This window comes from Patella vulgata, chromosome 1 (assembly GCF_932274485.2).
Source record: "Patella vulgata chromosome 1, xgPatVulg1.2, whole genome shotgun sequence".
NCBI classification, from domain to species: Eukaryota; Metazoa; Mollusca; class Gastropoda; family Patellidae; genus Patella; species Patella vulgata.
In genome coordinates this window covers 2337309-2364125 of record NC_065879.2, presented here as the reverse complement: position 1 = coordinate 2364125, position 26817 = coordinate 2337309, and the positions used below count along the sequence as shown (strand labels likewise).

General features: G+C 35.9%; 1 protein-coding gene across 1 annotated transcript in view; it reads right to left on the bottom strand.

The window, feature by feature from the left end:
• LOC126825505 (dynamin-1) overlaps positions 1 to 26100 on the bottom strand; it is a 42658-nt gene extending 16558 nt beyond the window's left edge. The window contains exons 1-8 of the mRNA XM_056102152.1: positions 25864 to 26100; positions 19677 to 19750; positions 16449 to 16598; positions 15232 to 15435; positions 14085 to 14183; positions 13674 to 13782; positions 13057 to 13251; positions 12440 to 12461 (exon numbers count right to left, since the gene is read on the bottom strand). Of these exons, the coding sequence (XP_055958127.1) occupies positions 12440 to 12461; positions 13057 to 13251; positions 13674 to 13782; positions 14085 to 14183; positions 15232 to 15435; positions 16449 to 16598; positions 19677 to 19750; positions 25864 to 26027 (1017 nt within the window). The 5' untranslated portion in view covers positions 26028 to 26100. The remainder of the gene's footprint in view (positions 1 to 12439; positions 12462 to 13056; positions 13252 to 13673; positions 13783 to 14084; positions 14184 to 15231; positions 15436 to 16448; positions 16599 to 19676; positions 19751 to 25863) is intronic.
• Positions 26101 to 26817: the final 717 nt, after the last annotated feature.

Sequence of the window (26817 nt, the reverse complement as noted above, 5' to 3'; positions counted from 1 at the left end):
TTGTTTTATCATTTCATGGTCATAGCCATGTTGTTTTATTATGTCATGCTTACGGTCAAGTCTTTTTGGTTTTTTTGTCATGGTTACAGTCAACTTGTTTAGTAGAATTTGTGTAATTGTTATACATATGTGTATGATTAGTAGTCATTCATTAATATTAGAATTTATGTACTTTCCAGTAACTGGTAGATTTCTACAACTCACAAATGAACTCAAAGAATTATATTTTGGGGTGTTAAAGGTCCACAAAATAATTGGTTGAATAATGTTTTGAAAAGAGTGAACCCTGTTTCATATAACTGACAAACAGTTATTACTACTTTATAGATTTTAACTGGGACAGATTTTATGGTTGTGTCCATTTTTACATAAAAGGCCTTGGGAATTAGAAAAACTTGTCTCTGATATCACTTCGGAGGAGGTGGACGTTAAATAAAGCTTTTTCACACACAGAAAAATAAAATAATAAAAGATAAACCAATTACTGGAAAAGACGACAATCTTTGTGCCAGAACATCATAGGATGTTTCTGAGTTTTAAATGTTTGAACAGAGTTGTGTTAACTATCTGAGTCAAAGTGTGTGCTGTGCATTAGAGTTATTTCCCTTTTTATTTAAAAACTGATAAAAAGGTGTATAAAATCTTAAAATAAGTGTTAACCTGGGTTAGCTTTTCTTTTGCGCATAATAGAAGATAGGAATGAATAGACTGGATTTTGATAACAATATCTACAAGGGTACTAACTCTTTGTATGTCAGAAGTTAGAAGTCTATTTGATGACTGTTAAGAGATAATAGTCAAGGAGAGACAGGTGATGAGAGGAAATGGTAAAGAAAGTCTTGAAATAGCGAAAGAAGCTGATCCTTAATATCATGACTTTCAACTTTTGTACTGGATTTAAAATATCGTAAAAATAATTAGCATAGTCTTATATCTTGTTTTATACTCATTGAAGTTTGTTTAACAGAAGGAGCCCATGAAAATGACCAAATGATAAACTATGTTTGTTTAATAACACACATAGCTTTGTCAAACTGCTATAAGAATAGAGAGCAATAAAAAAAATATATGCAATTATGAATTTGAAAGTTGAAAGCCAGGAAGATCAGAATCAGAGAGACTGGATATGAACTGACTACCTCAAGTCAGGACTGAAGAGAGCAAACGAGATTTTCCGTGACATGAACCCTGCTTCCAAATCTCGTATCTTTAAATTATCCAATGGCAGCATGTACTTCTTATCTTTCTCCTGGACAAACAGAATGAACACAAAGCCATGACAACCATTACCGTGAAAACAAAAATTGACCATCACCATGAATATATTAAGAGGAAGGAAGAAAGAATGTACATTTGAATTACTTTCTTTCTTTCCCAGTCTATTTATTTGCTTTCCTTTTAACTCTGATTCTTTAAAATTTAATTAAGTGATCATTATCACCATGTTCATGGCTGGTAATGATCAAAGAAAAATGTACTTGATATAAAAACATTTAGTTACTGTCAGCATCTGATAAGATGTACAGAATCAACTGGACCAATACTAATATGTATATATACATGTATATAAATATATATATATATATTCATGCTTCTAATAAACAAAAAATATATATTGATATATTATATGTCTAAGTTAAAACTTAAAACTTAAAAAGGAAAACATATAAACTTCAAATCAAATAAAGATAATAATATAACTAGAAATTAGACGTGCACATTAAAATCACAGCTGAAAGCACGATACTGTTGACTAATGACTAAGACATGCAACAAAGACGTCCAGGACTACACATGAACACTAAGACTATACATGTATCTATAGCTTGTTAAGAGTTAGGATGTGAGGCAAGCCCAGATGCTACCATAGCCTTCTGCTCCATTGCTTTATATTTATTTGTTCCTTACAATTTTTGATTTACCATTTGGTATTTTGAACGCCCTATTCGCATTTCACACTACAATGAATGGCATGATCTTTCAAATAGTAGGCATTAATCAGAAGGAAGCTCTAAACAAGGAATAAATTTGGAGTTTTTCACAAATGCGTGAATGTCAAATGAAACTCATGAAATACATGCAGACGTCATCAATTATCTTTCCTGCGCAAAGTGTAATAGAGCAGAGGCTGGGTCAGCATCATATGAATTCCAACTGCAGATATACCTATTTTCAGAATTAAAGAGCGCGAAGGTAGGATGACGCGAAAAAATTCCGGCTTCTACATCGCGTAGCTTAATGCTGTCCAAAGGTAGCATATATTTCTTATCTTTCTCCTGAAAATAAGGTATTGAAGCATGGTTATAAAATGATAAATAATATTAAAACTCTTAATAATGATTTTAGTAAACACTGGATTAAATAAAAAGTAGCATTCTGTTGATCTTAAATCGAAAATCACACGATAATCTGCTGCAAAATATTAATATTAGTTCTACTTATTTTGTCAAGCATGGACTTTAGTAATATTTGTTAGAGTATATATAATAAGAAATGTTTTAAGAATTTTCTTGATTTATAAAGATATCAGTCTTAAAGTTAATTCTACGGTCTGAAAGTTACTTTCTCATGCATTAAGAGGGAAAACATGCAAGGTATGTTATTCAATAATTCAAGATAAAAAAGAAGAGCGAGAAAATGGGGTTTAACGTCCACTCGAAATAAACTAAGTCATTTCATGACTAACATATGGTTCAATTTTATTTCAATAATTCGCTTGCGTGTAGGGGTCTTTAGCAGTGGAAGGAAACCAGAGGACCCAGAGAAAACCCATGAGGTTAGATGGGCGAACCTACTTCTTGTCACGTACAACCAGGGAATCGAAACCACGTCAGTTGACTCAATGACAAACCTTATGTTCCAACACGCACGTGCTAACCATTCAGCCCCTCTAATTCAAAATAAACTAGACTAACTTTGTCCAGTTACTTTAAAATAATTGTGTTTTGATTGACTCTAATGTTTAGGAATTCTTTTTGGAACCATTGTTTTGATTCTAATGTTTATGAATTCTTTTTTGGACAATTGTCATTTTTCTTATAAAATAATTTGGATATACCTGTATATTCTTAGTATTAATTTCAACAAGGCATTTGTGATTTAGAAAGTGAAAAAAAGCATAACATGAGGATAAGGGATGGTGGGAGGGTAATGTGAAGTGAATACACATTATTTCTGTAGTTTACCTGATCTGGCACAGTTTTTTTGATAACAACAGTTCACAGTAATTCCCTTTAACACTGATTTAAATTAATGATATTGTTTTATTTTCAATAAATTAGTTACCGGTATTTTAAAATGTGTAATTAAAAAAAAATTGTTTCAACACAAATTTCCCGTAAGACTTACTTCCAATAAATCAGTTACTTTGACTTGTTTAATAATAAAAAAAAAAGCTTAATATACATGTAAAACTTTTTTGTTTTATTCCATTTTAGTTTTAAGAAGTAAATGGAGCTAGAAAGTCTCTATTATAATTTTCTTTTACTTCCAATAAATTAGTTATTTTGAAATGTTAAATAAAAGGAGAAAAAAACCAGAATTTATTCAAGTTTTCATTTCACAGTTTTAAGAAGAGAACTGAACTAGAACCAGAAAATCTGTTTTACTTACAATAAATCAGTTTTTTTTTTAAAACAATGCTTAATAAAAGAAAATAAATGGATGAAAAAAAAAATCCAGAAGGATATATTGGTTTTCGCCTCTTACTTTTTTTGTTTAAGTCTAGTTTTAAGAATTGAACTGAGCCAGAATATGAACATGTGTGGAATTAAAAATATTTTTTTTAGAGAAAGCTTGTATTACTAATATATAAGAGAAACATGGTAAAGGTTAGTAAAGATAGATGATAAAAACAACGCTAGATAAAAACAATCAACGCAAAGTTGTAGAGGGTCAAGGTCATTTAGTTGAAGGTTGTCAGAGGAAGATAAGCCATGTGCCGTTGTTAGAATCTTTTTAAAAAGTATTTCTGTTTTAATGAAAGCAACTGCTATATTATAATTATTCCCTTTTACCGAAGACGAACAACGTCAATCGTTCGATGTACAGCTCAGTTTATGAATAGAAACAGATAGAACCATTTTGATAGGGAATAAATTTAATACAGCAGATGGGGATCATTAGAATTATTTCTTAAATGAATATCGTATAATATGCCATGTAATATGTAAACATTTTATAATTATGGTGTTCCAGAAAGAATACATTGATTCAAATTTTAAAACTTCGGAATTGAATTATGGTACAAGTCACAAGTAGTTAGAAAATGTAATAAATAAGGGAAAACTAGTTTTTAAAAAAAGGCGTGGCCATGGTAACAATCAGGAAAATTGTATAAAAAAACCATTTTTTTCTAAAGCTAGATATCTCTTATTTATTACATTTTTAACTACTTGTACCATTTCCAATTCAATAGCTTTAAAATTTAAAAAAAGAGAGTTTTTTTAGGAGCCTCACCACATAAATCAGAGTATGATACATTATTCATTAATAACACTTTATAATGTTCAGCTTCTTGGGAGAGGTCATTTTAAGGTTGGTTGCGGAGGTCGGAAATTTCCACACACGAAATTAGACACTGATGGTGTTCGGGGTAGAAGACTCCAATACTAACCCTCCACCCAAATTCTGACATATTCATTTTCCAAATTTTCTGTGTGGAAAATTCCGACCTTCAAGACCAGCCCGAAAATAAACACCACCAGTCAGCTTATGATGTTAAAAATTAAGTACGGCTTGGAGTATAGTATTCATTTGTAACATAATTTACGATGACAAACATAAATACATTTCATAAAACAATTGCGGACATAAAGCTGACGTGGTTATCAAGAATTAAATTAGTGCACATTTACAAGATAAAGTAAGAATTCTGATCTGTTGGATAATTTGGTTACAGATAAAAAAAGCAGAATTTTTGCTAGTATTGTAAAAAGGCATGAATGAATGAAGTTTTATGGCATGTCAGCTCCAACCGGGCTATATGATGAAGAACACATGGTGATCTGGATGAGTTTTATGAATATAGACTGGTAAAGTTTTTAGCTGCTCATGTAAATGATCCAGTGGAGAAATAGGGGATAGAAGGGACAGCTGAACATAGGTTATTTTACATCAAACAGTGCTGCTTGTATGAATTACTGCACTGTTAAAAATCAAAATATGCATAATTTATTTCATCAGAAAAAAATCCATGAAGAGTTGTCATTACAAAAAAATATATTTTTTGTTTTAGGCACCACGTAGCTGCAACATATATTTTATAATTTAGTTGCCACCCATGTAGCTGAAACATATGTTTTATGTTTGAGGGACAACGCATGTAGCTGCAACATATATTTGATGTTTTAGATGCCACGCTTCTAGCTGCAACATATATTTTCCGTTTCCGCTTCCATGCATGTAGCTGAAACATATTGCAACACATGTAGTTGCAACATATGTTTAAGGTGCCGATATGAAATGAAATGGGGCTTAACGTCCTACTGTTCTGCTCCGAACTGGGCTAATGAAGACGGTCAATTAATCTTTTACGTACACACCAATGTGTACACGGGACGTCGGTTTTTCATCCCATCCGAACGACTAGACACCTGTCCTTGCCAGGTCCTCCGTCCTGCATCACTGACAAGGGAGAACCACGCCGGAAAATCCGGATGAACTTTCTCAGCCAATGTAGGGATCGAACACCCGACCTCCAGGCTACCGACCCAGCGTCTAACCCACTTAGCCATGTTTTAGGTGCCACACGTGTTGCTGCAACATATAGATTTAAATATTAGATGTAGCTGTGATATATGAATATAAAACATGGACGTACCTCTTCATCTTTAAACCAGGAGATATTCTCGGCTGTCAGAACAAACCAGAAATCTTTCGACCCGCCTTTCATAAAACTGACATTATGTAAAGTTAGCCAGCCTTTACGTATAACCTAATAATTGAAAATAAAACATTTATTCATGTTTTGACAATACTATTACAGAAAAAATTTGGCTAAGACAGCCACTGTAATTTAGCCTGTTTTTTACATACAACCTATAGATTTAGAATTTAAAAAAAAAAAAAAATATTATAAGTCTTCATTCTGATTAAAACACGGACCTTTTTATAGTTCAAAATTTTGTTTTACATGTCTTCACAACACTAGGATCTGGAAAAGTTGTTATATTACTGGCGTTTGGTTGATGTGAGGAATTAGCCAATGAAATGGTCTGTTACGGCGAGTTCTTGGTGTGCTCTGCACAGAACTGTGGGTAAACCCCTAGAAACGTCAACATTGATTGATTAATCAAATCCTGACGTCATAAGGTCAAAAGCCGCTCGTATGACACCTTACGCAAACTTCCACTACAACCGGTCAGATTGTCATGAAGTGTAGGCCATCGAAAGTATAAAAAAACGAAACGAAATATAGATCTGTATTATTATCAGATTTGTAAGTTTTCAATCAAAGTCAATACTTCTACTGCAAGAATTCGCCATGGCAGCCTTACAACTATCCAACCATTACTAAGATCTCTACTTTCGGTTTGATACAAATGACAAGGCACACCCTTTGTAAAGTGATTTATCTATCTATTATTATTGGCTAGTGTTAGAAATACGGGACAGAAAGTCACTTGTTTCATCCTCACTCCACACTGTCTTTTTCCGAAATGCGCGGGTGTGGGGTGTGGGGGTGTGGGGAGCGGAAGTTACCAAGGGGGGGAGTTACCAATAGTCACGGTCATTTACGTCTCTCACAATAACACCATTCTTATGGCCAGCTAAGCAGATTAACCTCCTGTAGTTTCTCAACAAGTGCTGATCAAAAACTGGTTGACTATGAAAAATAGGTTGAATAATAATAAATACATAAATCTTTAATACGAACCTGATTTCCAATTTTTTTCTTTGTGGTATTTTCGGATTTCTGTTGAGCACTAAAATAAGTTTAAAATTTTTAATAAAAAGGGAATTAAATAGATATTCCTAGAAAATGGCAAGATTCTAAAAACTGATAATATTAAGAGTCAAAACTTGAAATACTTGTAAAGTATATAACTTTGTTTGAAGCCGCATTGATTTCATCGATTTGACTCGAGTTACTTTTTCTAAAAAATAACCTTTCTTCTTATCAGGGCTGGATTAATAAACCATATATTGGGCCACTGGTTGAAAATGAAACCGGGGCCCTTTCATCAACAGTAAAGAGGGAGTATATTTTTGTCTTTGTCAGGAACACCCACACAAATGCAATTCGTATGTCAGTTTGGTAGATAGATTTATTTGGCACATACATAATAAATGTATATGGGGCCCTTGACTACAGCTCAGTCAGCCACCCTTCGTTCCAGCCCAGCTGCTAATATAATTACAATTCTTCAAAGATAACGAGAGAGAGAGAAATGGGTTTTAACGTCCACTCAACACAAACTAGGTCATTTCGGGACTAACATATGGTTCAACTTTAGTTAAATAATTCGCTTGCGCATAGAGGTCTTTAGCAGTGGGAGGAAACCGAAGGACCCAGAGAAATCCCACAATTGGACAGGCGATCCTACTCCTTGTCACGTACAACAGGGGAATCGAAACCACGCCAGTTGACTCAATGACAGACCTTATGATGAAAGATAAATCAAATAAATATGACACAATATGTACTTACTTAGCAAAACCTATAAAATCTTCGTGATTTGTGTTCATATAAGACAATTGTATATCTATTAATAATAATAATTGTTCTTTTGTTCTTTGTTCCTGTTCACGTACTCTTGTATTAGTTATTCTCTCTGTTTCTTCTCGTAATAACGGATATCGACACATCTACAAAAAAACACATCATCTCATTCAGTTCTCATTCATAAACATTGATATCCATGGAAACACAAAAATGATTAAATCTCATAAATTGATAATTAGCAAACAGCACAACTATTATAACTGGTTTACATGTGTAAAATTTTTTTTAATGATACCATGAACAGTTTATGAGATATGTTCCAAAAACAGTTCAACGATTATATTAGGTTCATAATAATACCATGAACGGTTTATGAGATATGGTCCAGTAACAGCACAATGATTATAATAGGTTTACGTGTGTAAAATGTTTTATAATGATACCATGAACAGTTTATGAGATATGCTCCAGAAACAGCACAACGATTACAATAGATTTATAATGATACCATGAAAGGTTTATGAGATATGGTCCAAAAAAAAACAAAACAGGATGGAATGACAGACAGTGCAAATTTCAATATCTTGCCCTTAATTTTGTCTTGAGTGGGATTTAAACTTTTTTGACAGGTTACATATTATGCTGCCTAGAATATAAAATTATTTGATAAATGACTGAATTAAAACAAGACCCAGCCATTTCAATATCCCATCTTAACTTCGATTGACACAGTATAAAAAGCAGTTTTATGAAAATCAAGTGTAAACAGAACCCCAAACAAACGATCAGGCGATAATTAAACTATATCTTAACTATAACAAATCTAGTATCTTTCAAAATGCTCATTACCATACGAAGGCAAATTGTTATTAGATGTACATGTACCTACCCAAAACATGAAGACATTTGAATCCAGAAATATTTGGTACAGTCCATAAACTGTGTGGAATAAACTTCCAGACAATGTGATTCTGTGTCAGTCACTATCATTAACAATCCAAAATGAAAACATTTTTTGGTGCCTACAGCCTTGGTCAAATTAAATGGAGAATATTGATATATAGCAAAAGTTAGTTATGTCCAAGTATTTTTAGTAATTTGACAGTTCCTACCTTTTCTGCTGACTTTCTGATAGTCTTGGAGAGTTCTTGAACAACCATATCAATACAACGTAGTGATGGTTCCTTCAGACGATTTATCTGTTTCTTTACAATTGTTTCGAATGCCATATCAGGCGTAAATAGACCAGTTCTATAAAAAAACAGGTTGAAGTTAAAAGTTGAAATCAATTGATTGATTGGATTGTCAGTATCGGCATAGTTCATTCTTAACCTACCATTGTGAGAGAGAGAAATGGGGTTTAATGTCCCCTTGACACAAACTAGGTCATTTCGGGACTAACATATGGTAAATTTTATTTCAATAATTCGCTTGCGCGTAGGGGTCTTTAGCAGTGGGAGGAAAACAGAAGACCATGAGAAAACCCACGAGGTTGGACAGGCGACCCTACTCCTTGTCACATACAACCGGGAATTCGAAACCACGCCAGTTGACTCAATGACAGACCTTATGATACAACGCACACGTGCTAACCATTCGGCCATCCCACCTACTATTGTATACAGGTGTACTACATGTAGGCCCTCTAGTAGCCTGGTTTTTTACATATACTATTCAAAAAAAGTAGGGGATATTTGATTTTTAAGTGTTATTAAAGTCACCTAATGAAACTGACGAAGAAACAAATGACAAAATGAAATGAAGTTCACATTCATCGATTTATTCCAAATGATCGTTAGACTAAGTAAGGCACAGACTGACCATTATAAGGGTAAAATGATACCCGGGGTCAAACAGCAAAGTTACCACAGCATCACAACCAAGTCAGTAACGGGTAAATCCTCCTCTGTTTGCCAAACACGAGGACGTCGGGCGCGAAGGTGACCCCTATGCAGTCGATTCCGAATCGTCTGGCCACTCACTCTCACACCAGTGTCTGTTTGAAGACGAGCGCTGATCTGATTTGCTGTGATGACACGATTTCTCAAGGCCAAGGTACGGATAAATCGATCCTGGGCTTGAGTTGTCGCCCTTGGTCGACCTGAGCGTGGTCTGTCCTGTACAGATTGTGTATCACGGTATCTGGACCATAGCCTGCTTATGACAGACTGAGAAACATTCATCGTCCGCGCCACAACCGCCTGTGTTGTGCCGATCTGTAGCATGCCAAGGGCACGTAACCTTTCATTTTGGGTAAGCCGACGCATATCAAAATTTGTTTTCTGGTCACTAAAACAATTAAACTGATGTTTCCACCCTGGAATTCAATGCCACAATGACTGTAACATTCAAAGTTAGAGTCGTGCAAATCTTGGGTTGGACCCCCACGATGATCCCAAGCATCACCTGCATTCCATGCGGTAGCTATTGGTGCGTTTGGGCGTCACATGTAACTGGAAATGTTTCTTCTGTTAGGTTCTATAGTGACTTTTTTCGTAGTCATTTGCATATTTTAGTATTATGCCCCCAAAATCAAATATCCCCTACTTTTTTTGAATAGTATATATAAGATACGAGAAGAGGAACAGCAACAAACCCTTGACAAGGTGACTAAAGCTGGACAGGCTGATACATCTGCGTGGGTACTGGATCAGGAAAAAGATACCGGGGTGGCAATGGAGTAAATAAAATAAAGCCCTAATAACAGAGAGAGAGATTCAAGCATACTCCTCGCAGTGTTTCGTTTGATTAGAGCTAATCCCACTTAACACTGCTGTAATGGAAGAAAATTGCTATTTCAAATTATGACTGGTCAATAGCCTGATTGACCACCAATAACTAACTGCGTAACGATACATAGCTCCAAATTGGACCAACGTCATGACTCACAATTTTATTATGCCCAATTAACCAGTGCATAGCAGAATATTGCAGAAAAACTAATTGCGTGACAAACGAGGCCATCAAAACGGATGCAATGTAAACAACATTGTTTGGAGACGAACAATACTTTCACTGTTTATAATACATTAATCCACTGTCCAAAGTTTTAGGGAATACCCCAGATTAAGGGCTGTCATGTTGCTGTGCTTGGGGATAGATTTGATTGAACGATAGGATAGACACACTCCCTCAAAAGCTCAAGTATCAGAAGCCAATCCAGCAATGGCCAGAGAGGGATTTCTCTTGTCATTGTTTCAGGAATATGTGATTCAAGCTGTGGCAATTAGCAGTCACTACTCAGTGATAAAACTCAAAATAAAAACCATGATTGGCTAGTAACTGAGTTAGTGACTCTATATCGATAACCCAAGTTAGAGAGAGAGATAGAGAAATGGGGTTTAACGTCCACTCGACACAAACTAGGTCATTTCGGGACTAACATATGGTTCAATTAATTTCCATAATTCGCTTGCACGTAGGGGTCTTTAGCAGTTGGAGGAAACCGGAGGACCCGGAGAAAACAAACGAGGTAGGAAAGGTGACACTTCTCCTTGTCACGTACAAACGGGGAATCGAAACCACACCAGTTGACTCAATGACGATACAGCGCGCACGTGCTAACCATTCAGCAACCCCCCCCCCCCCCCAAGTTATAGAATAGTCAGAGTAAATATTAATATAATATTAATATGTTTTGTGTGGATATTCTGTAACACCTGATAACACTTGTGTAAATAAAAGGTAAATACAGTAAGATTACATTACCTGATACCATGGATGTTTTTGATTGTTATTCCTATTTCTTTTCTTAATTCACGTTCATCAAACTCCATCTAAATATACGAAAACATCATATATACAAGATGCTCGATCAAACATCATATATACAAGATGCTCGATCAAACCTCACATCTACAAGATGCTCGATCAAACCTCATATATACAAGATGCTAGATCAAACCTCATATATACAAGATGCTAGATCAAACATCATATATACAAGATGCTAGATCAAACATCATATATACAAGATGCTTGATCAAACCTCATATAAACAAGTTGCTAGATCAAACATCATACAAGCTGCTTGATCAAACATTTATATACAATATGCTTGATCAAACATCATATATACATGTTGCTCAATCAAACGTTTATATATACAAGACAGAACTCCACTTAAACAAAAACAGTGAGCGGAAATCAGTGGACCCAGAGATAACCCACAAGGTTGAACAGGCAACCCTACTACGAGATCGAAACCACGCCAGTTGACTAAATGACAGACCTTATGATCTAAAGTGTACATGTTAGACCACTAGACCTCCCTAAGACCCCAGGGTTTCCCCTTGTCAGTGGTGCAGAACGGATGGCCTGACAAGGACAGCTGTCTAGTCCTTCGGATGAGACGAAAAACCGAGGTCCGGTGTATACATTGGAATGCCCGTAAAAGATCCCTTGGCAGTTGGAATTCGATATAAAAGTAGGTGATAGTGCAGCTGCCCGGCCAAAATTTCCCTCATAGCACACTGTATGGCGTATGCCCGTCTTCATTAGCCCAGTATAGGAGCAGAACAGTAGGACGTTAAACCCCATTTCATTTCATTTCTCCCCCCACCCCCAGACCCCACAAAAGTAGATCACTTAAAAGCAACTCACCTTAACGAGTTCAAAAGGGAATCTTTCATGAAATACTCTGTTTATTTTGGCGCCACCAGACAGATCCTCTGTGTTGACCTGATTACCTGAACCTTCTATATCACGATCAAAATCTAAACCAAACTGTTGGATCATTCTAAAAATAAACAAGAGAGAGAGTTTAACGTCCACTCGACAAAACTGTTGGATCATTCTAAAAATAAACAAATTCTATACACACATTCTATCATAACGTGTAAAAAGTCTGAGTACTGAACTGGATAAAAAATACCATTACATTTCTGCACCAAACGGGCTAATGAAAACAGGCATACACCATGCAGTGTACAATTCTGACATGATGAAGTAGGCCAACTAAAATTAAAACCTGATTGAAATAGATATTCCATTTCGCGAAATTAAATGTAATGGGGTTTAACAGAGAAAAACTGAATGACACAAAGAAACCTGGTAGGCAAATCTCAAAGAACTATCTAACCTTACTGCAAACCTTAACGTCCACTTGACCCAAACTAGTACATTTTGGGACTAACATTGGTTCAATTTCATTTGGAGGGGGGGGGGGGTTACTGGATGACCAAGGGAAAACCTACGTAAGACCTTACTCTTTGTCACATACAAGCTTGGAATTGAAACCACATCACCTGACTCAATGACAGACCTTATGGTCTATAGCACACACTTTAGATCATTAGGCCACCCAACCCTACTCTTAATTCGTAAGCTAGAACAATTCTCATTGTTTTCGTAAATATTTTAAACAGCTTCCACCACCCTTCTCTACTTACTGCATCATGGCTTTTGTTTTTCGTGCTGGATCGTCTGGTCTGAAGTTTTTATATTCCTCTACATCTTTCTCCATGGCCAGTAATTGTGACTGTAATCTATTGCGTAGATTGGGTAGAGTTTCACGAATATGATTAGTTAATTGTTGATTTAAAACTTTCTGTAAATATGGTGTTCCCATACGATCGGCCATATGTCTGGAAAAACAATAAATAGTTTTAAACAATATATTGCATTATTGGGACTGTCAATATTTTCACTATTATGATTGTCACTGTTGCATTGTCACACTATTGTCACTGTTGTGATTGTCACACTATTGTCACTGTTGCCATTGTCACACTATTGTCACTGTTGCCATTGTCACACTATTGTCACTGTTGCCATTGTCACACTATTGTCACTGTTGCTATTGTCACACTATTGTGTTTCTCTATGATTATCACTATCATGATTGTCACTGTATCGTTTTTTTATTTAATAAATCATACAGGTATTTACCTGTATAAGAGATAATATGTATTTACCTATATGAGGGATAACGTGTAGTGTATTTACCTGTATAAGGGATATGTGTATTGTATTTACCTATATGAGAGATAATGTGTATTGTATTTACCTGTATGAGGGATGAGACAGGAAGAATTTACGTTCTCCAGCTAGAGCAGCTCGTATATCTTTTCTTCCTTCAATATCACGCTGACTTCGATTAACAACACCAATATAACCTAAAAATATATGACATCAATGAATTATAATGACATTAATGAACTATACATGACATCATAAAATTATACATGACATCATAAAATTATACATGACATCATTGAGCTATACATGGCATCATAAAATAAAAGTAGAAAAATATTGATACAACAAAAATGTATCAATATACAGTGTATCAGGGACGATAGTATTGCAATATATCGATATAGCAATATTTTTGACAACCCTAATAATTAATTATTTCTCTAAACAAAAAAAATTTAAAACAAAGAACAAGCTAAGATTATAATTATATTCTACTTACCTCTACGTAAAGGAAGAAGTTTATTTTCTAGAATATCTCTTGCGTCTGTTCCTTGATCCATTAAATCTAATTTTGTTACCACACCAATAGTTCGTAAACCTGAAGAAAATCATAATATGTCAAATAATTTCTATTAATTAGAAGGGAACACAATTTTGACTTTTAGTTACATGTACAAGGCAGTTCGGAACCAAAATCCAAACACTAGTGTTGTGAAAATGGCAACATAACATGCTTTTTCTCACTAAAGTAAATGATAATCCAGTCACAAGTTGAGTGATATTTAATCTGAAATACATGATTATCCAGTCACAAGTTGATTGATAAAATCTCTTTATAGCATTTAATAATTCTACTGGATATTCAAAGGACAATAAAATATACTAACTGGTTACTATGGAGAAATACTTCGAATGTAATGTTTTTGTATTGTTTGTGAGGAGCCACGATGGCTCAGTGAGTAAGACATTGACTCACTACCCTGGGGGTTCCGTGTTCGATCCAAGTGTTGGCCGAGAAAGTCCATATGAATTTCCTGGCGTGATTCCCCTTTGTCAGTGATATAGATGTAGGGCAGAGGTCCTGGCAAGCGACAATGTATAGTCGTTCGGATGGGCTGAAAAACCGAGGTCTTGTGTACACATTGGCATTCATGTAAAAGAACCCTTGACAGTTGGAATTTGATTGATGAAGAGCTGACCGTAGGGCCACTGTCCAGGCAAAATATCTCTCATAGTACCCTGCTTGGAATATGCCCAGTCTAAGCAGAGCAGTAGTACTTTAAATTCAATTTCATTTTATTTTGTCTGGTGATCTCTGTAAGCTTTCAGAAAATGAACAGATAATGAGAGAGAGAGATGGGGTTTAACGTCAACTCGACACAAACTAGGTCATTTCGGGACTAACATAAGGGTCAATTTTTCTTTCAATAATTCGCTTGCGCTTAGGGGTCTTTAGCAGTGGGAGGAAACCGGAGGGCCCAGAGAAAACCCATGAGGCTGGACAGGCGACCCTACTCCTTGTCATGTACAACCAGGGAATCGAAACCACGCCAGTTGACTCAATGAGAGACGTTATGAACCCATGTGCACACGCTAACCATACGGCCATCCAACCTCCTGAACAGATAATAATTATCTCCCCTTACCTTGTGGATCAACTTCTTTAGCTATCTTCAGAGCATCAGAGTTGGCCAGATCAGCGTTAGCGGGTGATACAGCCAAGATAAGACAACTCTCTTTAGCTATAAACTCTAGTAACATAGCTCGTATCTGCATCTCAATATCTGCTGGTTGATCTCCAACCGGTACTTTTGTCATACCAGGTAAATCAATCAATGTCAAATTTAATACTGAAAAATACAAACAAAATCATTTTTAATCTTTGAGTTGCATTTAGAAATTGAAACACATATTAACAGAATACAATTTTTATGGGAAACAATCACTGACTTTATTCTAAAAAGCTTAACGTTTCAACAAGTATACCCTTATCGTTATCGAGCGCAGTGATACTTGTCGAAACGTCAAACTTTTAGAAAGAAATAGTGATTGATTTCCCATAAAAACTGTGTTACGTTAACATAAATTATAATTCAATAATGAAAAATACAAAAAACATAATTTATCACCTAATAACACAATCTACAGTAGAAATCGCTTGTGTGATAACTTTTATAATCTACTAAGTGATATCTTCTAAGGGTTGGATGATAAATAAAACCTTTTACTTGGCTTTTTTGATATAAAAAAAAAACGTGTAGGAGAATCTCTGTTTATAATACTAAAAAAACACAAATGATATAATTTCAATATCAACCTTAGCCCTTACTGATGAGGATAATTATCCTCAAATGCTGATCTGGATTTTTGTCGAGGCTTTGTTTATTTTCATTACAAAGTACTTGACAACAGAGAATATAACTTGTGGGCGTCGTATTCCATCGGCCAATGATAAACAATTCTCAGCAATAATAACAGACAATTAATGGCTATTTCTTGTCAAAACTTCAAACACTCATAACACTATAACCCAGGTCTCATTTAATCTTGAGTATCTAGCACTAATTTCTTTCACATATGTTTAATATCAAATTTTTGTTTAAAAATTGGTAAAAAACGTTTAAAATCACCATAAATCATCTTATTTGTACTTGTGTCCAGTTTAAAGCTGACCATTCAATTGAGTAGTCACAATTTTCCGTCAATACACAATTTGTGACGTCATTTTAGTCCTTCTGCTCATATTCTAGTTTATATTTCTATGAACAGAAGGACTAAAAGGACGTCAACGATTGTTTAAAAGAAAAAGAGTGTTCAGTTTTTGTTTTTTTTGTTTATGAAGCAGTGACCTATCTATAATTACCATTTGGAGAATAAACCCTTAAATTAATGGGAATGTTGGAGATTCCTTTGTTAGCTCCTGTTACACGATCTGTTTCATCTTCGATTTCCTTCCGAACAAGATTAAAGTCCGATATCCGTTTTCCCTTCTGATGTAAAAATTCAGCATATTCTGTAAAAAAAGAAAACATAGAACAATTTACAGTTTGTTAGTTTAGAGAGGGTTAGGACTTTTTCTGTGATTGCTAATAACAAACAGAGAGAGAGAGAGAGAGAGAGAGAGGCTCTAGCCTCCACTTGACACAAACTAGGTCATTGAGGGAGAGAGAGAGAGAGAGAGAGAGAGAGGCTCTAGCCTCCACTTGACACAAACTAGGTCATTGAGAGAGAGAGAGAGAGAGAGGCTCTAGCCTCCACTTAAAACAAACTAGGTCATTGAGGGAGAGAGAGAGAGAGAGTGAGAGAGAGAGAGAGAGGGGGGCTCTAGCCCCCACTTGCTACAAACTAGGTCATTGCAGGACTAATATACATGTATGATTCAATTTTATTTTAATAATTCGCTTGCACAAAAATGTTTTAGCAGGGGGATCAAAAGCATGCCAAAATTTCCCTTATAGCACTCTGTATGGCCCATACTTTTCTTCATTAGCCTAGTCGGAGTAGAACAGTAGCACTTTAAACTCCATTTCATTTCTAAAGCTCATGTGCTTAACCATTCGGAGACCCCCCCCAGCCCCGCTCCTCCCCCAATATATGACAAAGTGATACATACTGGTACATCAGTACATGCAGAGATATATTAAATTACAATCTTTAGATACAACTTTTATCAAATACCTGCCATATCACAGTTTATACAAGATATTGATCCCCTTATCTCTATAAGTAGCTGTGTACTTAATTAAACTCTTACATCTGTTTGTTGACAATTGCAAATATTATGTGTTTGTGCTTTAATTTATATGTAGAAATATATATCTGATAGATTCTTGATGTTTGTGCTTTAATTTATATGTAGAAATATATATCTGATAGATTCTTGATTCACTCCTGAAGGGTCGTTATAGAAATGAAATAAAAAGGGGTTTAACGTCCAACTGTTCTGCTTCGACTGGGCTAATGAAGAACTGGCATATACGCCATACAGTGTGTTATGAGAGAAAATTTGCCAGGACATCAGCGCCACGGGTTAGTCTGCTATCGAATTCTATCTGCCAAGGGATGTTTTACATGAACGCTGGTGTACATGTACAAGGGAACTCGGTTTTTCATCTTATCTAAACGACATTACGGTACGTTGTCCCTTGCCACACCCTCCTCCCTGAAGCAGGAGCCACGCCAGATATTCCTGATAAATTTTTTCAGCCAATCCTCACTAAGCCACGATATGTCTTGGATTATGATGGACCTGACAAATTGTATTGAGATTAATAATAGTAATAACCTCAGTGCAGTTAATATATTTTTGAGTTTTAAATGATTCACTTGACATGCATCTTGATGTCCGATTCGGCATATTCTCGGTCGAGAGAGAGAGAAATGGGGTTTAATGTCCACTCGACATAAACTAGGTTAATTTCGTTTCGTTTTTATAGTTCAAATTTGGAAGAGTTGTTATATAACCCACATTCTGATTGATATGATGGATTACGGCAAGCTTTTGGTGTGAGGTGCACGGACCTGTGGGTAATCCACTAGAAACATCAATGCTGATTGATTAATCAAATGTCTGACGTTATGGGGTCAAAAGCCACTCGTATGATCTCTGACGCAACCTTCCAAAACATCTGGTCAGATCTTGTGTAGGCCATTGAAAGTATAAGAAAACGAAACAAAATATAATAATAAGATCAAAGGTATTAGATCTTTAGAATTTATCTCAATCTTGTAATTTGTTATTGTTTTTGATGTAAACAAATTTAATATTTACAATGCTAGTCGTCTGTTTAAATGAGCTCAATAAACATGGCTGTATTTAAATAATAATTATGGGTGATTGTTTTCATTGATCTATTTATAGTTTGCTTACAGACCAATCCAAATAGGCGATACATTGTTTGGTTGCTTGACTTCTTGCTTCTATTAAATCTACTACTATCATTGGTACATGTATCATACCGGTAGCATGGTCCATATCCTCAAATATGTGCTTATAAAAACTGAACCTACACGGATTTATATGAGAGAGAGAGAGAGAGAGAGAGAGAGAGAGAGAGAGAGAAGAGAGTTTAAGTCCATTTGACACAAACTAGATCATTTCGGGACTACCATATGGTTCACTTTTTTATTGCGTGTAGGGATCTTTAGCAGTGGGATGAAACCGGACGACCAGGAGAAAACCCAAGAGGTTTGACAGACCCTACCTCTTGTTACGTACAACCGGGGAATCGAAACCACACCAATTGGCTTTTTGACAGACCTTATGATACAACATGCACGCGCTAACCATTCATCCATCGCCACCCCCCAGTATTAATGGGCATGATGCCTCTCAAATGTACTACTAGACTGATCACCATGGCACATGCATTCACTGCACGCAGCAAACATCCTCCCAAAATAGGTACATTGTATTTGTGTGAAATATTAATTAACTTACCAGTATTTATCTACATATACGAAGCCCTTAAAAAATACCTTGGACTTATAAAAAGCACTTTGTGACAAACTTAATCAAAACATTTGATAAAAATCTTGGATTTTATTTTTCGTGCCACTTGATTAAATGACGGACCTTATGATCTAAATGTATACGATAGACAACTTGTATAAAACAGTGTTCATTAGCCTGGTAAGAGCCAAAAAGTAGGCTGTTAATGTCTTTAATCTCCATTTCATATCAATAGAAAGAATTAAGTGATTCACAGATTTAATGTATGACAAATTGGCTGAGACAGTTCATCCAGATTTTCCGGCGTGGTTTCCCCTTGTCAGTGATGCAGGACTGAGGGCCTGACAAGGACAGCTGTCTAGTCGTTCGGATGGGACAAAAATACGAGGTCCCATGTACATATTGGCGTGCACGTAAAAGATCCCTTGGCAGTTGGAATTCGATATAAGAGTAGGCCGTAGCGCCGCTGCCCGGGCAAAATTTCCCTCATAGCACACTGTATGGCGTATGCCCGTCTTCATTAGCCCAGTTTAGGAGCATAACAGTAGGACGTTAAACCCCATTTTATTTCATTTTAATGTACATTGTATGACAAGATAAACAAGTCTATTGTAAAGTCAGATTTATCCCGTTACCAACCTGTAGGGGAGTTGATGAGCTGTAAAACCAAAGGTCGTCGGGTGACTATTCCACTGCCTCTTGGTAAAAAATCTCTGAAGTAAAATAAAATATCAAATTAATTACATTGTATAAAACCATTTAAGGATATTAAATATGAGACAAAAACTTTTATACTCTAATATGTATTACAAAAACTTTTATACTCTAATATGTATTACAAAAGAGTCCATGTACATTTAAGTCAGTCTTTTAATTCAGCTTTTAAAGTCCTAATACATGTGGGGGTCACAGTGGCTAAGTGGGCAAGACCCTGGCGCGCTAGCCTGGAGGTCGGGTGTTCGATCCCTGCATTGACCGAGAAAGTTCATCCAGATTTTCCAGCGTGGTTGCCCCTTGTCAGTGATGCAGGACGGAGGGCCTGACAAAGACAGCTGTCTAGTTGCTTGGATGGTATGAAAAACTGAGGTCCTGTGTACACATTGGCGTGCACGTAAAAGATCCCTTGACAGTTGGACGTCGATATAAGAGTAGGCGATAGTGCCGCTGTCTGGGCAAAATTTCCCTCATAGCACACTGTATGGCGTATGCCTGTCTTCACTAGCCCAGTTCAGAGCAGAACAGTAGGACGTTAAACCCCATTTCATTGCATTTCCTCATTTATTTAGTTCTATAAGAGTCCCTTGCAAACTAAAATATTGTGAAAGAAGAATCTTTAATACGATGTGTGGAAACCGCAGGATCCGGAGAAAACCCATGAGGTTGGACAGGCGATCCTACTCTTGGTCACGTACAACAAGGGAATCGAAACCACGCCAGCTGACTCATCCAACTCCCCACTGTATGACGTATGCCCATATTCATCAGAGCAGACAAGTAGGACACTAAACTCAATTTCATTTCTTGTTGTTTTATTTCCTGTTTGAACTATTTATTTGTTAGGTCATAAAAAGAGTTAAAATATTATGAATTAAAGTGATTACATGTATGTATTTTAATGGATGTTGTATGTATGATTCAAGAGTTAAAATATTAAAGTGATTTTATATTTTAATAGATGTTGTACTATGATTCATTTGATCAAACATGATTGACATAATAGCTAGAGGATATTATGACATTTAAATTACACTGTGACACCTGATACGAGGGGGAGGGATCAGTAATAATAGAATAAAAATAAAACCATACAATCTATCATCTTGTTTCAGTCATCTGACAGTTTCTCGAGAGAGGGGAGCAGTAGGGTTTAACTTCCACTCAACAGAATCTAGGTCTTCTCAGGACTATTTATAGTATCATATCAACAATTTTCTTGAAAGAAGTGGGCCTTTAGCAATGTTATCAAACCAGAGGAAATTAAGAAAATTGAAGAAGTTACATGTACTGTTAGATGGCGGACGGCTTCTTGTGACATACAATCTAAAGATAGAAAACCATACACACATCTCCACCCCCTCCCCCACCCCTATGGATAGAACCCCCCTGCCCTTTGATTGACAGAGATGTAGATACAGTACATGTATGATGTACCTAGCAATACAATAAACCCATTGCTTTTCCTAAATGTCTGTGTACGCTATGATGTTTTTTTAACTTCATTCAATGTTAAATTAAATACTGTCAAGAAAATGAACAAAATGTAACTACCCCAGTAACTAAAATAAAATGAAATGAACTGGGGTTTAACGTCCAATCTAGTCAACACCTTTCTTGCTTGCAAATCACAATTACATACATGTATATGACTGTAAATTAATTGACAATATTGACAATTTATTCCTAAAATAATCTTTAAAATCACAGTTTTTCATTGTAAAACTAATCAATAAATAGTGTATTGTTCTGTCGGAGCACAATTTTTCCGATAGAACATTGCATGGCGACCGTGGATGACCATTTTAATTAGCCAGGTTGGTACAGAAAAGTAGGATGTTCAACCCTATTTCATTTTCGTTTTTTGTCCAAATTTACAGGGTGCTGTACATTAGAACACGAATAACTTTATAAATGGACATCTATTATCATCATTATATAGTCTGACAGTTTGTCCAGGTGTACCCTACTACCCTACATGTAGACTGACAGGTTGTCCAGGTGTACCCTACTACCCTACATGTAGACTGACAGGTATACCCTTCTACCCTACGTATGCACATGTATAGTCTGACAGTTTGTCCATGTATACCCTACCACCGTACATGTAGTTCATATAACATATCATTATTGTTACAGTACAGTTAATTACAGTGTATTATATTTACCGAGCTAAAATAAATTCTGGCAAATCCATGGTGTCAAATATAATTATTATATATTCAAGATAAAATTTATTCAGTTAGTTTTAATTCATCTACAGACAAGTTTTCTAGAAAAGTTATAAATACATGTTCATGTATCATGTATAGGCCTCCTATATATAGTGTATTATCTTATTGAAAATGAAACCGGCTTACAGCTACACTGTAACTCAAAATGGTGGGTAATGCAGAAAAAACACTCTGTCCCATTCATTGTACATGTCTATTAGACATCTGTCCTTCTCTAGTTCTAGGATGTACATTGTATTTTACACAATCTGTCCTGCTAGAAGTATTTTGTATCAACACACATGTACACATGTATTAAGAATTTTGTGTTGGACCTATATGAAAGTTTTAATAAAATTCTCTGCCAGACATCAGAGGTTGTAGAAATGTACATGTATATTACAAACTATGATTTTATGTCTGATAGTGGCCTGGCTACAATTACTACAGAGCAGAGCAGTGGAGAAATTACATGTACACATGTAAATGTAGTGACACACTGTTGGTGTGAGTGTGACAAACCATGAACTTTGAAGAAAAGAATATCCTCGTCTTACATGTACATGTATTATTGATCTGAAGATCTGATTGTAACTGTAGATGGGAAGTAAAATTTCAAGAGATTCGGCTACATATTCATGTAGGAATAATAAGATTAGCCAGCAGTATTGATCAAGTACAGTGACCAGGATAATTAACACAATAATATTTAACATAGCAATAAATACCAGTAGACTCTGTCATAATAGCCACGGTGGCTCAATGAGTAAGATGTTTGATCCCGGTTTTGCCCGATAAAGTTTATCTGGATTTTCCAGCGTGGTTCCCCTTTGTTAGTGATATTTGACAGTTAGAATTCAATATTAATAGTATGCCGTAGTACCGCTGTAAGGGCAAAATTTCCTCCATGGCCGTCTTCATTAGCCCAGTCGGAGCAGAACAATCAGACATTAAACCCCATTCCATTTCATTTTCAATTCATATACGTTCAGTTACATGTAGATAGAAAAAAACAGGGGTTTAACGTCCACTCAACACAAAACAGGTCATTTCGGGACTAACACATGGTTCCATTTTATTTCAATCCTTTTAATTCAATTGCGCGTTGGGGTCTTTAGCAGTGGTAGGAAACAGGAGAGAGAGTGAGAGAAAAATGAAGTTTAACGTCCTCTCGGCACAAACTAGATCATTTCGGGACTAACATATGGTTTTTAATTTTATTTCAATAATTTGATTGCGCGTAGGGGTCTTTAGCAGTGGGAGGAAACCGGAGGACCCAGAGAAAACCCACGAGGTTGGACAGGCGACCCTACTCCTTGTCACCTACAACCGGGGATTCGAGGAAACAGGAGAACCGGAGAACACCAACAAGTTGGACACGATGGTGTACAATAACTTGAAAAATAGCAACAGTACTGGTAGTATAAGTTCAATTAGATCTGTTACAACAGGGTGTGCACAACTCAGAACACTTTTAAGTGAAGTCACTTTCCACACAAGTCTCGCTATCCAGCATTCGACTCTGCCGTAGGCTCACGCACTACACTGGTTGACCTAGAGGTCATTGGTCACAGGATTAACTACATGATGAAAATGGCATGTCAGTTTTAGTCAATTTTAGGGGAAAATGTCATCAATTATTACCCGGCCCTCCGAAAGAAAACAGTCTAATTTGCATGTTTCGTGTGTAATGTATTAGGCCTTACGATCACATTATAAAGGTAAACAGATCCATTTGTATTATATTCTAAAATTAGCACGGCGACATGCGCAGTTTGTATTTCCAACCATTTAACCCTGTAATCTTACGTGAAAGAATTTCCTGTAATATTTGTAAATACATTGTTACTTTGCATTTGTGACCCCATTTCTATTTAAATTTAGATATGGTAATACATTGTAGTATTAAATATATTATCATTTATTTGTTTTAAATCGTATTGTTTATCATTGTCCATCAACACCAAGAATCTTGGTGGCGAGGTCAATTGTGCCATTAGCTCTTGTACTGGGAGGGAAGACTCTGTTTGGAAGATGGAAGTGAAGTGTGAACACTTAAAATTCCAGGAGTTTTTCAGTAGTTACAGTATTTACCAGATTCCAAGAGTCCCTGTATAGAATTCTACATCATAATGTATTTTCTTTACGCTTGAAGAACATTTAAGGCGACGAACTTGTGAACTTTTGAAGAAACATTCGATGACTACGTTCAGTTTTACATCTTAAAATATGTAGCGAAACCACACATGTACATGTATGTTAATTTTCCAGAAGCTTCAAGGAGTAATTTTGTTTTTCCAGGATTTTCCAGTACTGGAAATCACATTTTCATTTTTTCAGGATTTTCAGAGAGAGAGAAATGGGGTTTAACGTCCACTCGACACAAACTAGGTCATTTCGGGACTAACATATGGTTTAATTTTATTTCAATAATTCGCTTGTGCGTAGGGGTCTTTAGCAGTGGGAGGAAACCAGAGGACCCGGAGAAAACCCACGAGGTTGGACAGGCGACCCTACTCCTTGTCACGTACAACCGGGGAATCGAAACCACGCCAGTCGACTCAATGACAGACTTTATGATACAGCGCGCGCACGGTAACCATTCAGCCATCCAACCCCCCTCCAGGATTTTCAAGGAGTGCGCGAACCTTGAATGGTAAAGTAACTTGAGTTATTGTCAGTTCACTCAGCAGACTCCAGTACCCTAGATCTAGCCTCGGCTGTATGACGAAGTCCTCCATTGGAACAACTTTCAAGTTCCCGGATTACAAATGGCGTTGGCCATGACGACGACTTTGAAGAATGCTTTATCATACAAAGATTTCAAAGTCTGAAGCTGTTTTTCTTTCAAGTTTATCCGATTTTCTTTGGACAAGGACAAGTTTGCACTGAAAATTCTACACACTCTTCGAACAATGCAATTGTTAGAACTTCTTTCTAAAATCGGCATAGGCGTAGGTACATATCACTTACCGTCATACAGCCGAGGGTACCGGAATCTGCCAAGGTTTGCCGAGTGATTGTCAGTTATTGACAATGTATAATCCTTACATGACATTTAGAAGTAGAGAAGTAGAGGTAACACAACTTTATGGATTTACATTGTACTTCTTAGTTTATTACATACAACGTTTCAATGGTTGATAAAGATACCTGTAAGAGGGATGAAACGTTGTATGTAATAAACAAAGAAATAGAAAATCCATAAGTTCAGTTACTTGACTTACAGTCACAGAAGTAAATCTCGACAAGATAAGACTAGCGAGATCAGTTACAAATGGTTTACACGACCTACTACAGTCCCAGAAATAATCAATCTAAATGTGTAACTGACATAAAATCAGTAAACTAAGCTTATAGTCCGGGTGTAAACGTATCCTACGATAGACTACACTCAATTATTGATCAAATTTAAACTTATAGATTCACAGTCCAACCAATCCAACTGATTAGTTGACTTCGGTTAGATTATCCCTTCTATATATATATATACATGTATTGATTTTTTACAAGCGACAGGTCGTCACTCTGCAACGGAAACATTCTTTTTAACCAAAAACATTCATTGATAAGCAAAAAAACACACAAGAAATTTGCTAAAAAGTCATTTAATGTGGCTTGGTGACGCCCCCTTTTTTCAATGCCATATAGGCCGGGATATTTGGATGAGAAAGATAGGTCAAACACAGAACGTAAATAAACATAATTTAGCCCGCTAGAAGAATCAATAATTTCTCATGATCGATAAGATTCAGTCGATCGATTCAAACAGATAGGAAGTCATTGAATTCAGGAAATATACAAAGTCGGGAAAGTATTTAAGTGGTTTTTAAATAAGGCGGAAGTGTTGAAATCAGCTAAAAACAAGACTAAAATTATCATTCGATAACCATACAAACCTGCCCACAAAATTCTCAAGCACACTACTTTTTCCGGCACTTTGACTGCCCACCACAGCAATTTGCGGCAAATCCAGAGAAATTGGGATCCCTAGTGAAGCAAAACAATCCTGCAGTTTATTCACAATAGGGATCAACTGTTCCATTCCCACATTCCCAGACATTTTTGGGGTTGAACTTATATACAAACTTTCATCTAAACACTATCCAATTATTAATTTGACATGGCGGAAATACGTCGCTTACATCAACGATAATTCATTCATTGAAAATAACTTATTTCATTCCAACTTGAAGCAAGGCGTCATTTTGTTTTCACTCTATACACCGTTTTGAAACAGAAAAAAATATTATTTGTATTAAATCCGGATACTTGAAGAAAGATGTTACGGAAAACAAAAATATTGTAAATGTTCTGAGCGGCTCAGATGTAGGTCAAAGTTTAAAATATCTGTCACTGGCTCGTGACGTATCACATTTCGATCATCCAGACGCCAACCAAATATTCAACATAATAAATCCCTGGATAAACAAAGCATACCTTTAGGTTTATTCATCAAAAGGGGGCGACATCATTAATAAATATAGAACTATGACACTGCCAAATTAAACTGATTATATGCCTAAATATAGAATAACCATCATAAACAATTCACAAAGGAATTGTTTGATTTTTTTTGGTTTTATATTTTAATTAAACATAAGATTTACAAATAAAGTAAATAATGAAACGAGTGCAATTTAAAACATTGCATGGCAAGTAGTTTTTAGAACTCCCTCTGATTTGGATAAAATATATTGACGGTTAATTAAATTTTATAAGTTGCTTTGTTTTGAGAAACAGAACTTTATGTTCAATGAAAACGCTTTTCGGTGTGGGTTTCCCCTTGTCAGTGGTTCAGGATGGATCGAGGACCTGGCACGTTACAGTGTCTAGTAGTTCGTATGGGGCAA